The sequence below is a fragment of the Osmerus eperlanus genome, chromosome 19, assembly GCF_963692335.1.
Source record: "Osmerus eperlanus chromosome 19, fOsmEpe2.1, whole genome shotgun sequence".
Lineage (NCBI taxonomy): Eukaryota > Metazoa > Chordata > Actinopteri > Osmeriformes > Osmeridae > Osmerus > Osmerus eperlanus.
Window position 1 is genome coordinate 12,800,846 of NC_085036.1, and position 11,494 is coordinate 12,812,339.

The 11,494-nt window shown below is 44.0% G+C and overlaps 4 protein-coding genes across 4 annotated transcripts; all 4 read right to left on the minus strand.

Moving 5' to 3' along the window:
• Positions 1-32: 32 nt before the first annotated feature.
• On the minus strand, positions 33-2,567 carry LOC134040064 (protocadherin alpha-2-like). Its single transcript, XM_062486288.1, has one exon. The coding sequence runs from the start codon at positions 2,433-2,435 to the stop codon at positions 33-35; it is 2,403 nt and encodes an 800-aa protein (XP_062342272.1). The 5' UTR covers positions 2,436-2,567.
• Positions 2,568-2,641: 74 nt separating this feature from the next.
• LOC134040065 (protocadherin alpha-8-like) lies at positions 2,642-5,481 on the minus strand. Its single transcript, XM_062486289.1, has 2 exons — positions 3,030-5,481; positions 2,642-2,695 (listed from the first exon to the last, which is right to left on the minus strand). The coding sequence occupies exons 1-2, from the start codon at positions 5,367-5,369 to the stop codon at positions 2,642-2,644; spliced, it is 2,394 nt and encodes a 797-aa protein (XP_062342273.1). The 5' UTR covers positions 5,370-5,481.
• Positions 5,482-6,064: 583 nt separating this feature from the next.
• LOC134039454 (protocadherin alpha-2-like) lies at positions 6,065-8,554 on the minus strand. Its single transcript, XM_062485337.1, has one exon. It carries the CDS (start codon positions 8,423-8,425, stop codon positions 6,065-6,067), a length of 2,361 nt encoding a protein of 786 aa, XP_062341321.1. The 5' UTR covers positions 8,426-8,554.
• A 300-nt stretch (positions 8,555-8,854) lies between these two features.
• On the minus strand, positions 8,855-11,345 carry LOC134040067 (protocadherin alpha-2-like). The gene has a single exon (XM_062486290.1). It carries the CDS (start codon positions 11,249-11,251, stop codon positions 8,855-8,857), a length of 2,397 nt encoding a protein of 798 aa, XP_062342274.1. The 5' UTR covers positions 11,252-11,345.
• Between the last annotated feature and the right edge of the window lie 149 nt (positions 11,346-11,494).

The following is an 11,494-nucleotide window of genomic DNA, read 5'->3' on the forward strand; positions in this document are numbered from 1 at the left end:
ACTATGCACAATAGCATTGACGTTGCATTCTGCTATTTTCTTTTAGAAGTATGCAATCTCCTTACCTTTTCGCAGGTGGGCAGAGTTTGAGTCCTACTGAAAGTGTCTCCTCCATTGATACTGATCAGCTCCCCGTCACCAGGTGGAAACGACGTGGGGAAAACTACCACGTCACTCTTCATTGTGTCTGAGCTAAAACACACGTCATACTGCTGAGTAGATTTGGAGTAAGACCAGCTCCCGTCAGGGTGGGTGGTTATCATTGGGGCGCTGTACCTGCTGAAACTGCCGTCTGTCTTGTGGCATTTTACCGCTATTAAACTGATGAGGCTCAGTAGAAATATCACTGATACTGAGGCTATGGAGATGAGCAGATACAGGTTTAGATCTGAGAAACTCTCCTCCTTTACTGATAGCTGTCTGAAAGTTGTCTGCATGTCACCTGTACTTTCAACCACCACAACATCAATAGACACAGTGGCAGACAGGGAAGGGTCTCCATTGTCAGACACCACTATGACCAGCGGGTGAGTTTTTAAGTCATTGTCACTCATGCGTCTCTTAGTCCTGATCTCTCCATTGCTGCTTCCAATTCTGAACAGATTCGGCCCCTTTGGTTCAGAGATGTGATAAGAGAGCAGCGCATTGTAACCAGAGTCTGCGTCTACAGCCCTGATCTTGGCCACAAAGTAGCCCGCTTCAGCAGAGTAGGGAATGTTCTCAGAGTTGACAGAGCCTTGGTCAGAATAGGGCGGGAGAATAACAGGAGTGTTGTCATTCTCATCCAAGATAAAAACGTTCACAGTCACGTTACTGCTCAGAGGCGGAACACCACCGTCTGTGGCCTGAACTTGGAACTGGAATCGTTTCATTTCTTCGTAGTTAAACGATTGCAAGGTGTATATTTCTCCAGTTAAAGAGTTCATATTTACCATTGTGGATACCGGTGTGGTATTCCCTTCTTCAATCAATGAATAAGAAATCTGTGCATTTTCATTCATGTCAGAATCATGCGCAGTCAGCGTGGCAATAGGAAACCCCACGGGACTATTCTCTTTCAAATAAACGCTTATGACGCGGTCTGAAAAACGAGGTGAATTGTCGTTCACATCAGAGATGAGAACGGTAACGACACTGGAGCTAGAGAGAGGTGGAGTCCCTTCATCCACGGCTAGAATTGTCACATTATACTGGGATGCTAGCTCCCTGTCCAACGGCCCGTCCACCACAAGCGAGTAATAGTTTTTGTATGATGGCTGCAGCTTGAAGGGAACAGCTGTAGCAATGCTACATTGCACCGCTCCGTTTTTACCTCCGTCGCCATCGGTCACAGTGACCAAAGCTACAGCGGTGCCCGCTTTCACGTCCTCCTGTACTGTGTCTATGAGGGACGTTACTGAGATGGCAGGTGCGTTGTCATTTTCATCGACAACTTCAACTAAAACTTTACAATGGGTGCTTCTGGGAGGAACACCTCTGTCTTTAGCTTGGACTCTTAACTCAATTGCAGGAGTTTCTTCATGGTCAATAAGTCCCGTTACCTCAATGACTCCTGTCTCGGGATTAATGGTGAATACATCTGGCCCATTTTCAGTGCCATCTCGCACTAAAGAATATGTTATTTCACCATTCGCTCCTTCATCTAAATCCGTTGCTATAACTGAAACGATCTTAGTCTCTTTTGGCGTATTCTCTTTAACTTTGACTTTGTATAGAGTCTGACTGAACACGGGAAAATTGTCATTAATATCCATAACATTCACTACGATCTGGAGGGTACCGGATCTGGGAGGTTTTCCTCCGTCTACAGCAGTCAGTACGAGCTGAATCACAGCCTGTTTCTCTCGGTCTAAAGGTTTCTGTAGCACCAACTCAGCAGACACACTCTGTTCTCCGCTCTGCACATCCAGAGAGAAAAATTCATTTGAACTAAGCTTGTAGGCTTTCACCGAGTTACTGCCCACATCCGGATCTTTGGCGATGGGCAAGAGAAACTTGTCCCCTGCAATAACATTCTCTGTTATATTTAGCGTCAGTTTATTCACTGAGAAGAACGGCGCGTTATCGTTCATGTCTAGTATGTCTATTTCAATCCGATAAAGACTATGGGGATTTTGTGCCATGGCCTCTACATTTAAGGAACATTTCTTGTTAGTCCCACAAATGTCCTCTCTGTCGATTCTTTCACTGACAAAAAGGGCGCCCGTTTTACGATTTACCTCGAAATATTTCGTCTTGGATCCAGACACAATCTGAAACATACGGGATTCCAGTTCCTGAACATTAAGATTGAGATCCTTTGCGATATTTCCAACTACGGTTCCCTTGTTCACCTCCTCTGAGACGGAATAGACGATCTGACATGAAGATAAATCCACCAAACAAAGCAACAGCAGAGTACCACAGCAGAAGCATCCGAGGATAGAGAGACCCATCGCTATCCACAGATAGTAAAAACCTTGATGGCGTCAATGAAAGACGGCATACAAAAATATACGCCACCTCTTTTTTTCAAAGACCTTCCCAACACATTTGATATCGTGCGACACTGACAAAGCACTATACTCGCAATGGAGGCCAGTAGAGAAAGGAGGAGTTTGTAATAATAGATTAGTGAACACACTGCGTTTCAAATCACGGTCTATAGCGACGCCTTGTGTCTACAGAAATGAGAGCGCACTCTTATATCCAGGTTCTAGAACTTAAAGTAAAGAATGGTTCCTTATAAGTCGCAGTGATAATTAAAAAGGAATCCTGCAAATCTAACCATTCCAGCAATATTTATTTTCCTTTTGTTAAACTATAATTCCAGTCATGATTGTTTCAAAGAGGGGAGTACCAAATTTGAGATGTCGCTGTCCAGCACAACGGTGCTGAACACGAACTTAATACAATTGCAATGCAGCGTGAAAAACCATTGTCAACAATCGTTGATTATTAATAATAACCACAAGTCAAAAATAAACTATACCCAATAGCATTGACGTTGCATTCTGCAATTTTCCTTTAAAAGTATGCGATCTCCTTACCTTTTCGCAGGTGGGCAGAGTTTGAGTCCTACTGAAAGTGTCTCCTCCATTGATACTGATCAGCTCCCCGTCACCAGGTGGAAACGACGTGGGGAAAACTACCACGTCACTCTTCATTGTGTCTGAGCTAAAACACACGTCATACTGCTGAGTAGATTTGGAGTAAGACCAGCTCCCATCAGGGTGGGTGGTTATCATTGGGGCGCTGTACCTGCTGAAACTGCCGTCTGTCTTGTGGCACTTTACCGCTATTAAACTGATGAGGCTCAGTAGAAATATCACTGATACTGAGGCTATGGAGATGAGCAGATACAGGTTTAGATCTGAGAAACTCTCCTCCTTTACTGGTAGCTGTCTGAAAGTTGTCTGCATGTCATCTGTACTTTCAACCACCACAACATCAATAGACACAGTGGCAGACAGGGAAGGGTCTCCATTGTCAGACACCACTATGACCAGCGGGTGAGTTTTTAAGTCATTGTCACTCATGCGTCTCTTAGTCCTGATCTCTCCATTGCTGCTTCCAATTCTGAACAGATTCGGCCCCTTTGGTTCAGAGATGTGATAAGAGAGCAGCGCATTGTAACCAGAGTCTGCGTCTACAGCCCTGATCTTGGCCACAAAGTAGCCCGCTTCAGCAGAGTAGGGAATGTTCTCAGAGTTGACAGAGCCTTGGTCAGAATAGGGCGGGAGAATAACAGGAGTGTTGTCATTCTCATCCAGGATAAAAACGTTCACAGTCACGTTGCTGCTCAGAGGCGGAACACCACCGTCTGTGGCCTGAACTTGGAATTGGGTTCGTTTAATTTCCTCGTGGTTAAACGACTGCAGACTGTATATTTCGCCAGTTAAATCATTAATGTTGATTAACGATGAAGTACTTTTCAGAGAATATGAGACACGCGCGTTGTCGTTTTCATCAGTATCATGCGCATGCACGCTAACTACCAGGTCTCCAACTGGACTATTTTCTTTTAAATACACGTTGACAATGGGCTCTGGGAAGCGGGGTGGGTTGTCGTTCACATCAGAAATGTGCACAGTAACAACACTGGTGCTAGAGAGAGGGGGGGTTCCCTCATCTACGGCTGTGATGGTGATGTTGTACTGGGGGTGACGCTCTCTATCTAAAGGTCCGTCCACTACCAGAGAGTACTGGTTTTTATAAGACGACTGCAGTTTAAACGGAACAGTTCCGCTGATGTGGCCGTTCACAACTCCATTTTTACCACCATCTTTATCAGAGAGTCCTATCAATGCAACCGCTGCACCTGATTCAGAATCCTCTCTCACTGTGCTCATAAGTGACATAATTGATATTTGTGGCGCATTATCATTTATATCGATTATTTCTACCAACACTTTGCAGTTTGTGGTTTTCGGAGGATGGCCTTGATCGGCTGCCTTAACGCGCAATTCTACTCCGACATTTTCTTCATAGTCCAGATCACCTATCACTGATATTTCCCCAGATTCAGGATCAATAGAGAACAGTTCGTATTCTTTTGCATGATCATGCCCAACAAACGAGTACTGAATTTTACTGTTCACCCCTTCATCTATATCTGTTGCCATTAGAGATATTATTTTGGTACCCATCTTAACATTCTCTGCCACTTTCACTTTGTAAAGAGGTTTGCTGAAAACGGGGTTATTGTCATTGTTATCTAACACATTCACCATAATCTGTACCGTCCCTGATCTGGGAGGTTTTCCTCCGTCTACAGCAGTCAGTATAAGATGAATCACAGCCTGTTTCTCTCGGTCTAAAGGTTTCTGTAGCACCAACTCAGCAGACACACTCTGCTCTCCTCCGCTCTGCACATCCAGAGAGAAATGTTCATTTGGACTCAGCTTGTAGGTCTTGATTGAGTTACTGCCCACATCCGCGTCCTTAGCCACGGGCAAAAGAAAACGCTCTCCTGCCGCCGCGTTTTCAGAAACATTCAAGGTCAAGGATTTAACAGAAAAAACGGGACCATTGTCATTTATATCAAAAATTGTTATTTCAACACGAAAGATGCTCATGGGATTGTGCGCCACAGCCTGTACACTCAGAGAGCATTTCTCACTGGTCCCACAAAGCTCCTCTCGGTCGATTCTCTCATTCACGAACAAAACACCGGACTTCAGATTCACATCAAAATACTTCTTGCTCGATTCAGATACAACCTGAAACATACGAGACTCCAGTTCCTGAACATTGAGATTGAGATCCTTGGCGATATTTCCAACAGCGGTTCCCTTGTTCACCTCCTCGGAGACGGAGTAAGAAATCTGACCGGATGATACCTCCCATAAACAAAGCAGAGGAAACAGAATCCACACGGAAACATCCATCGTTATCCAAGGATCACTTAATATCCGCGAGGCTATTGTGATCAGTTATATATATTTGTTTCAAATGCAAGCATAATCGCCTAAGTCATCGAAATCTCGTCTGCCTTCCGTGTTTCACCACAACCCTTCTGATAATAACCTTAAACAGCAATAGATGCGTAAGAAGGAGGAGTTACTAAATAGATAATTCAGATGAAAATATCCACGGTCTGCAGCGACACCACGTGTTCATACCCTTAACTCATGTATTCAACAATGCTTTTTTGACTAGAATGGAAAACAGTTGAGTTAGAGATATTTGGAACGCCAGTGAAAAGAATGAAATAGCCGTTCTGACTAAATACAAATAACTCTAAAGTTACTGAAAGAAACCAAACTCAAACATGCCAGAAACTCTGGAGACACATGTTGCTGTCCAACTCAGTGGTGCTGAATTTGATCGCAATGAAAGTCCTCAACAGGATTTTGTCTACTTTGTGGAAGGCTGACACTTAAACAAAGCTGAAATAGTGTCTTATTCTCGCTTACATTCAAATAACTATTACTACTACATTGTTTACATAAATAATACAATGGTAATGACAATTAACAAATCCAATAGGGTTGTGAAGTAGATCAAATCCATAAGACAGACCTAGCTACATATTGCAAAAGATCCTTAAAATTCCACACCATTCAATGTTAAAAAGTTTTCATTATTGGCTTACCTTTTCGCAGGTGGGCAGAGTTTGAGTCCTACTGAAAGTGTCTCCTCCATTGATACTGATCAGCTCCCCGTCACCAGGTGGAAACGCCGTGGGGAAAACGACTACGTCACTCTTCATTGTGTCTGAGCTAAAACACACGTCATACTGCTGAGTAGATTTGGAGTAAGACCAGCTCCCGTCAGGGTGGGTGGTTATCATTGGGGCGCTGTACCTGCTGAAACTGCCGTCTGTCTTGTGGCACTTTACCGCTATTAAACTGATGAGGCTCAGTAGAAATATCACTGATACTGAGGCTATGGAGATGAGCAGATACAGGTTTAGATCTGAGAAACTCTCCTCCTTTACTGGTAGCTGTCTGAAAGTTGTCTGCATGTCACCTGTACTTTCAACCACCACAACATCAATAGACACAGTGGCAGACAGGGAAGGGTCTCCATTGTCAGACACCACTATGACCAGCGGGTGAGTTTTTAAGTCATTGTCACTCATGCGTCTCTTAGTCCTGATCTCTCCATTGCTGCTTCCAATTCTGAACAGATTCGGCCCCTTTGGTTCAGAGATGTGATAAGAGAGCAGCGCATTGTAACCAGAGTCTGCGTCTACAGCCCTGATCTTGGCCACAAAGTAGCCCGCTTCAGCAGAGTAGGGAATGTTCTCAGAGTTGACAGAGCCTTGGTCAGAATAGGGCGGGAGAATAACAGGAGTGTTGTCATTCTCATCCAGGATGAAAACGTTCACAGTCACGTTGCTTCCCAGAGGAGGAACACCACCGTCTGTGGCCTGAACTTGGAACTGGAATCGTTTAGTTTCTTCGTAGTTAAACGACTGCAGACTGTGTATTTCGCCCGTCAAATCGTTAATGTTGATTAGCGATGAAGATACATCCCTACCTTTCAGAGAATAGTAGACATGTGCATTGTTATTTTCATCCGCATCATGCGCATGCACGCTTACTACCAAGTCTCCAACTGGACTATTTTCTTTTAAATACACGTTGACAATGGGCTCTGGGAAACGGGGTGGGTTGTCGTTCACATCGGAAATGTGCACAGTAACAACACTGGTGCTAGAGAGAGGGGGGGTTCCCTCATCTACGGCTGTGATGGTGATGTTGTACTGGGGGTGACGCTCTCTATCTAAAGGTCTGTCCACTACCAGAGAGTACTGGTTTTTATAAGCCAACTGCAGTTTAAACGGAACAGTTCCGCTGATGTGACCGTTGACAACTCCATTTTTACCCCCATCTTCATCAGAGAATATTACTAATGCGACTGCAGTACCTGATTCTGAATCCTCTCTCACTGTGCTCATGAGAGAAGTTGTTGATATTTGAGGGGCATTGTCATTGATGTCAACTACTTCTACCAAAACTTTGCATTGTGTTATTTTTGGAGGTTGGCCTTGATCGGAAGCCTGCACGCGCAGCTCAACCGCAACATTTTCTTCATAGTTCAGATCACCTTTAACTGATATTTCACCAGACTGAGGATCGATAGAGAACAAACGGTATCCTTTAGAATTACCGTGACCAACAAACGAGTAGATAATTTTACTATTCATACCTTCGTCTGAATCTGTTGCAGTAAGAGATATAATTTTGGTATCTAATTTAACATTCTCTGCTACTTTAACTTTGTATAACGATTTGCTAAAAATCGGGCTGTTGTCATTAATATCTAACACATTCACAATAATCTGTAATGTCCCTGATCTGGGAGATTTCCCTCCGTCTACAGCAGACAGTAGGAGCTGAATCACAGCCTGTTTCTCTCTGTCTAAAGGTTTCTGTAGCACCAACTCAGCAGACAGACTCTGCTCTCCTCCGCTCTGCACATCCAGAGAGAAGAATTCATTTGGACTCAGCATGTACGTCTTCACTGAGTTACTGCCCACATCCGCGTCCTCAGCTACCGGTAAAAACAATCGTTCTCCTGCAACAGTGTTTTCAGTTATATTTAACGTTAGTGAATTAAAAGAGAAATAAGGTGCGTTATCATTTATATCGATTATATTAATTTCAAAGCGAAAGATGATCGTGGGATTGTGCGCCACAGCCTGTACACCCAGAGAGCATTTCTCACGGGTCCCACAAAGCTCCTCTCGGTCGATTCTCTCATTCACGAACAAAACACCGGACTTCAGATTCACATCAAAATACTTCTTGCTCGATTCAGATACAACCTGAAACATACGAGACTCCAGCTCCTGAACATTCAGATTGAGATCTTTGGCGATATTTCCAACTACGGTTCCCTTGTTCACCTCCTCTGAGACGGAGTAAGAAATCTGACCGGATGATACCTCCCATAAACAAAGCAGAGGGAACAGAATCCACACGGAAACATCCATCGTTATCCAAGGATTGTTAAAAATCCGTGAGTTTGAGGAGATCAGTTACTTCAATAAGTAAACTCATTTGTTTCAAATTCAAAAATAATCTTCTAAATACGTGTTCCTACTGAGGCTTATGTCGTGTGCGTTCCGTGCTTCACCACAGCCCTTCTGACAATACCGTCAAACAATATTAGACGCTTAAGAAGGAGGAGTTACAATAGAGAAATCAGATGAAAATATCCACGGTCTGCAGCGACACCACGTGTTCATATTTTCTCTAATATATTCAACAGTGTTGATCACAATGCAGCAAAGAATAAACTACCGCTTTTTGAACAAACAGTCCCAAATACGTTCATCCCGACACCAACACACCCTACCGAGCGTTACTCAACACAAATAAATTAAAAAAACTACACCCAATATCATTGACGTTGCATTCTGCTATTTTCTTTTAGAAGTATGCGATCTCCTTACCTTTTCGCAGGTGGGCAGAGTTTGAGTCCTACTGAAAGTGTCTCCTCCATTGATACTGATCAGCTCCCCGTCACCAGGTGGAAACGCCGTGGGGAAGACTACTACGTCACTCTTCATTGTGTCTGAGCTAAAACACACGTCATACTGCTGAGTAGATTTGGAGTAAGACCAGCTCCCGTCAGGGTGGGTGGTTATCATTGGGGCGCTGTACCTGCTGAAACTGCCGTCTGTCTTGTGGCACTTTACCGCTATTAAACTGATGAGGCTCAGCAGAAATATCACTGATACTGAGGCTATGGAGATGAGCAGATACAGGTTTAGATCTGAGAAACTCTCCTCCTTTACTGGTAGCTGTCTGAAAGTTGTCTGCATGTCACCTGTACTTTCAACCACCACAACATCAATAGACACAGTGGCAGACAGGGAAGGGTCTCCATTGTCAGACACCACTATGACCAGCGGGTGAGTTTTTAAGTCATTGTCACTCATGCGTCTCTTAGTCCTGATCTCTCCATTGCTGCTTCCAATTCTGAACAGATTCGGCCCCTTTGGTTCAGAGATGTGATAAGAGAGCAGCGCATTGTAACCAGAGTCTGCGTCTACAGCCCTGATCTTGGCCACAAAGTAGCCCGCTTCAGCAGAGTAGGGAATGTTCTCAGAGTTGACAGAGCCTTGGTCAGAATAGGGCGGGAGAATAACAGGAGTGTTGTCATTCTCATCCAGGATAAAAACGTTCACAGTCACGTTGGTGCTCAGAGGAGAAACACCACCGTCTGTGGCCTGAACTTGGAACTGTAATCGTTTAATTTCTTCGTAGTTAAACGACTGCAGACTGTGTATTTCGCCCGTCAAATCATTAATGTTGATTAACGATGAAGCCATAGCAGTACCTTTCAGAGAATATGATACATGCGCGTTGTCTTTTTCATCCGCATCATGCGCATTTACGCTAACTACCAGGTTTCCAACTGGACTATTTTCTTTTAAATACACGTTGACAATGGGCTCTGGGAAGCGGGGTGGGTTGTCGTTCACATCAGAAATTTGCACAATAACAACACTGGTGCTAGAGAGAGGGGGGGTTCCCTCATCTACGGCTGTGATGGTGATGTTGTACTGGGGGTGACGCTCTCTATCTAAAGGTCCGTCCACTACCAGAGAGTACTGGTTTTTATAAGACGACTGCAGTTTAAACGGAACAGTTCCGCTGATGTGGCCGTTCACAACTCCATTTTTACCACCATCTTTATCAGAGAGTCTTATTAATGCAACCGCTGCACCTGATTCAGAATCTTCTCTAACTGTGCTCATAAGTGACATAATTGATATTTGTGGAGCATTATCATTTATATCGATTATTTCTACCAAAACTTTGCAGTTTGTGGTTTTCGGAGGATGGCCTTGATCGGCTGCCTGCACGCGCAACTCAACGCCGACATTTTCTTCATAGTCCAGGTCACCTTTTACTGATATTTCCCCAGATTCAGGATCAATAGAGAAGAGTTCATGTTCTTTTTCATGATCATGTCCAACAAAGGAGTACACAATTTTACTGTTCACCCCTTCATCTACATCTGTTGCCGTGAGAGATATTATTTTGGTACCCATCTTAACATTCTCTGCAACTTTCACTTTGTAAAGAGGCTTGCTAAAAACGGGGTTATTGTCATTAATATCCATAACATGTATAATTATCTGTACAGTCCCTGATCTGGGAGGTTTTCCTCCGTCTACAGCAGTCAGTACGAGCTGAATCAAAGCCTGTTTCTCTCGGTCTAAAGGTTTCTGTAGCACCAACTCGGTAGACACACTCTGCTCTCTTCCGCTCTGCACATCCAGAGAGAAGTGTTCATTTGGACTCAGCTTGTAGGCTTTCACTGAGTTACTGCCCACATCCGCGTCCTTAGCCACCGGCAGAAGAAAACGTTCTCCCACGGCCGCGTTTTCATAAACATTTAAAGTGAGGGACTTAGTTGTAAAAACGGGACCATTGTCATTTATATCCATTACAGTTATTTCAACACGAAAGATGCTCATAGGATTGTGCGCCACAGCCTCAACACTCAAAGAGCATTTTTCACTGGTCCCACAAATCTCCTCTCGGTCGATTCTCTCGTTCACGAACAAAACACCTGACTTCAGATTTACATCAAAATACTTCTTGCTTGATTCAGATACAACCTGAAACATACGAGACTCCAGTTCCTGAACATTAAGATTGAGATCCTTGGCGATATTTCCAACAGCGGTTCCCTTGTTCACCTCCTCTGAGACGGAATAGACGATCTGACAGGAAGATAAATCCACCAAACAAAGCAACAGCAGAGTAGCACAGCAGAAGCATCCGAGGACGGAGAGACCCATCGCTATCCACAGATAGTAAAATCCTTGATGGCGTCAATGAAAGACGGCATACAAAAATATCCGCCACCTCTTTTTTTCAAAGACCTTCCCAACACATTTGATATCGTGCGACGCTGACAAAGCACTATAAGCGCAATGGAGGCCAGGAGAGAAAGGAGGAGTTTGTATTAATAGATTGGTGTTCATACTGTGTTTGAAATCACGGTCTATAGCGACGCCTTGTGTCTACAGAAGAGAGAGCGC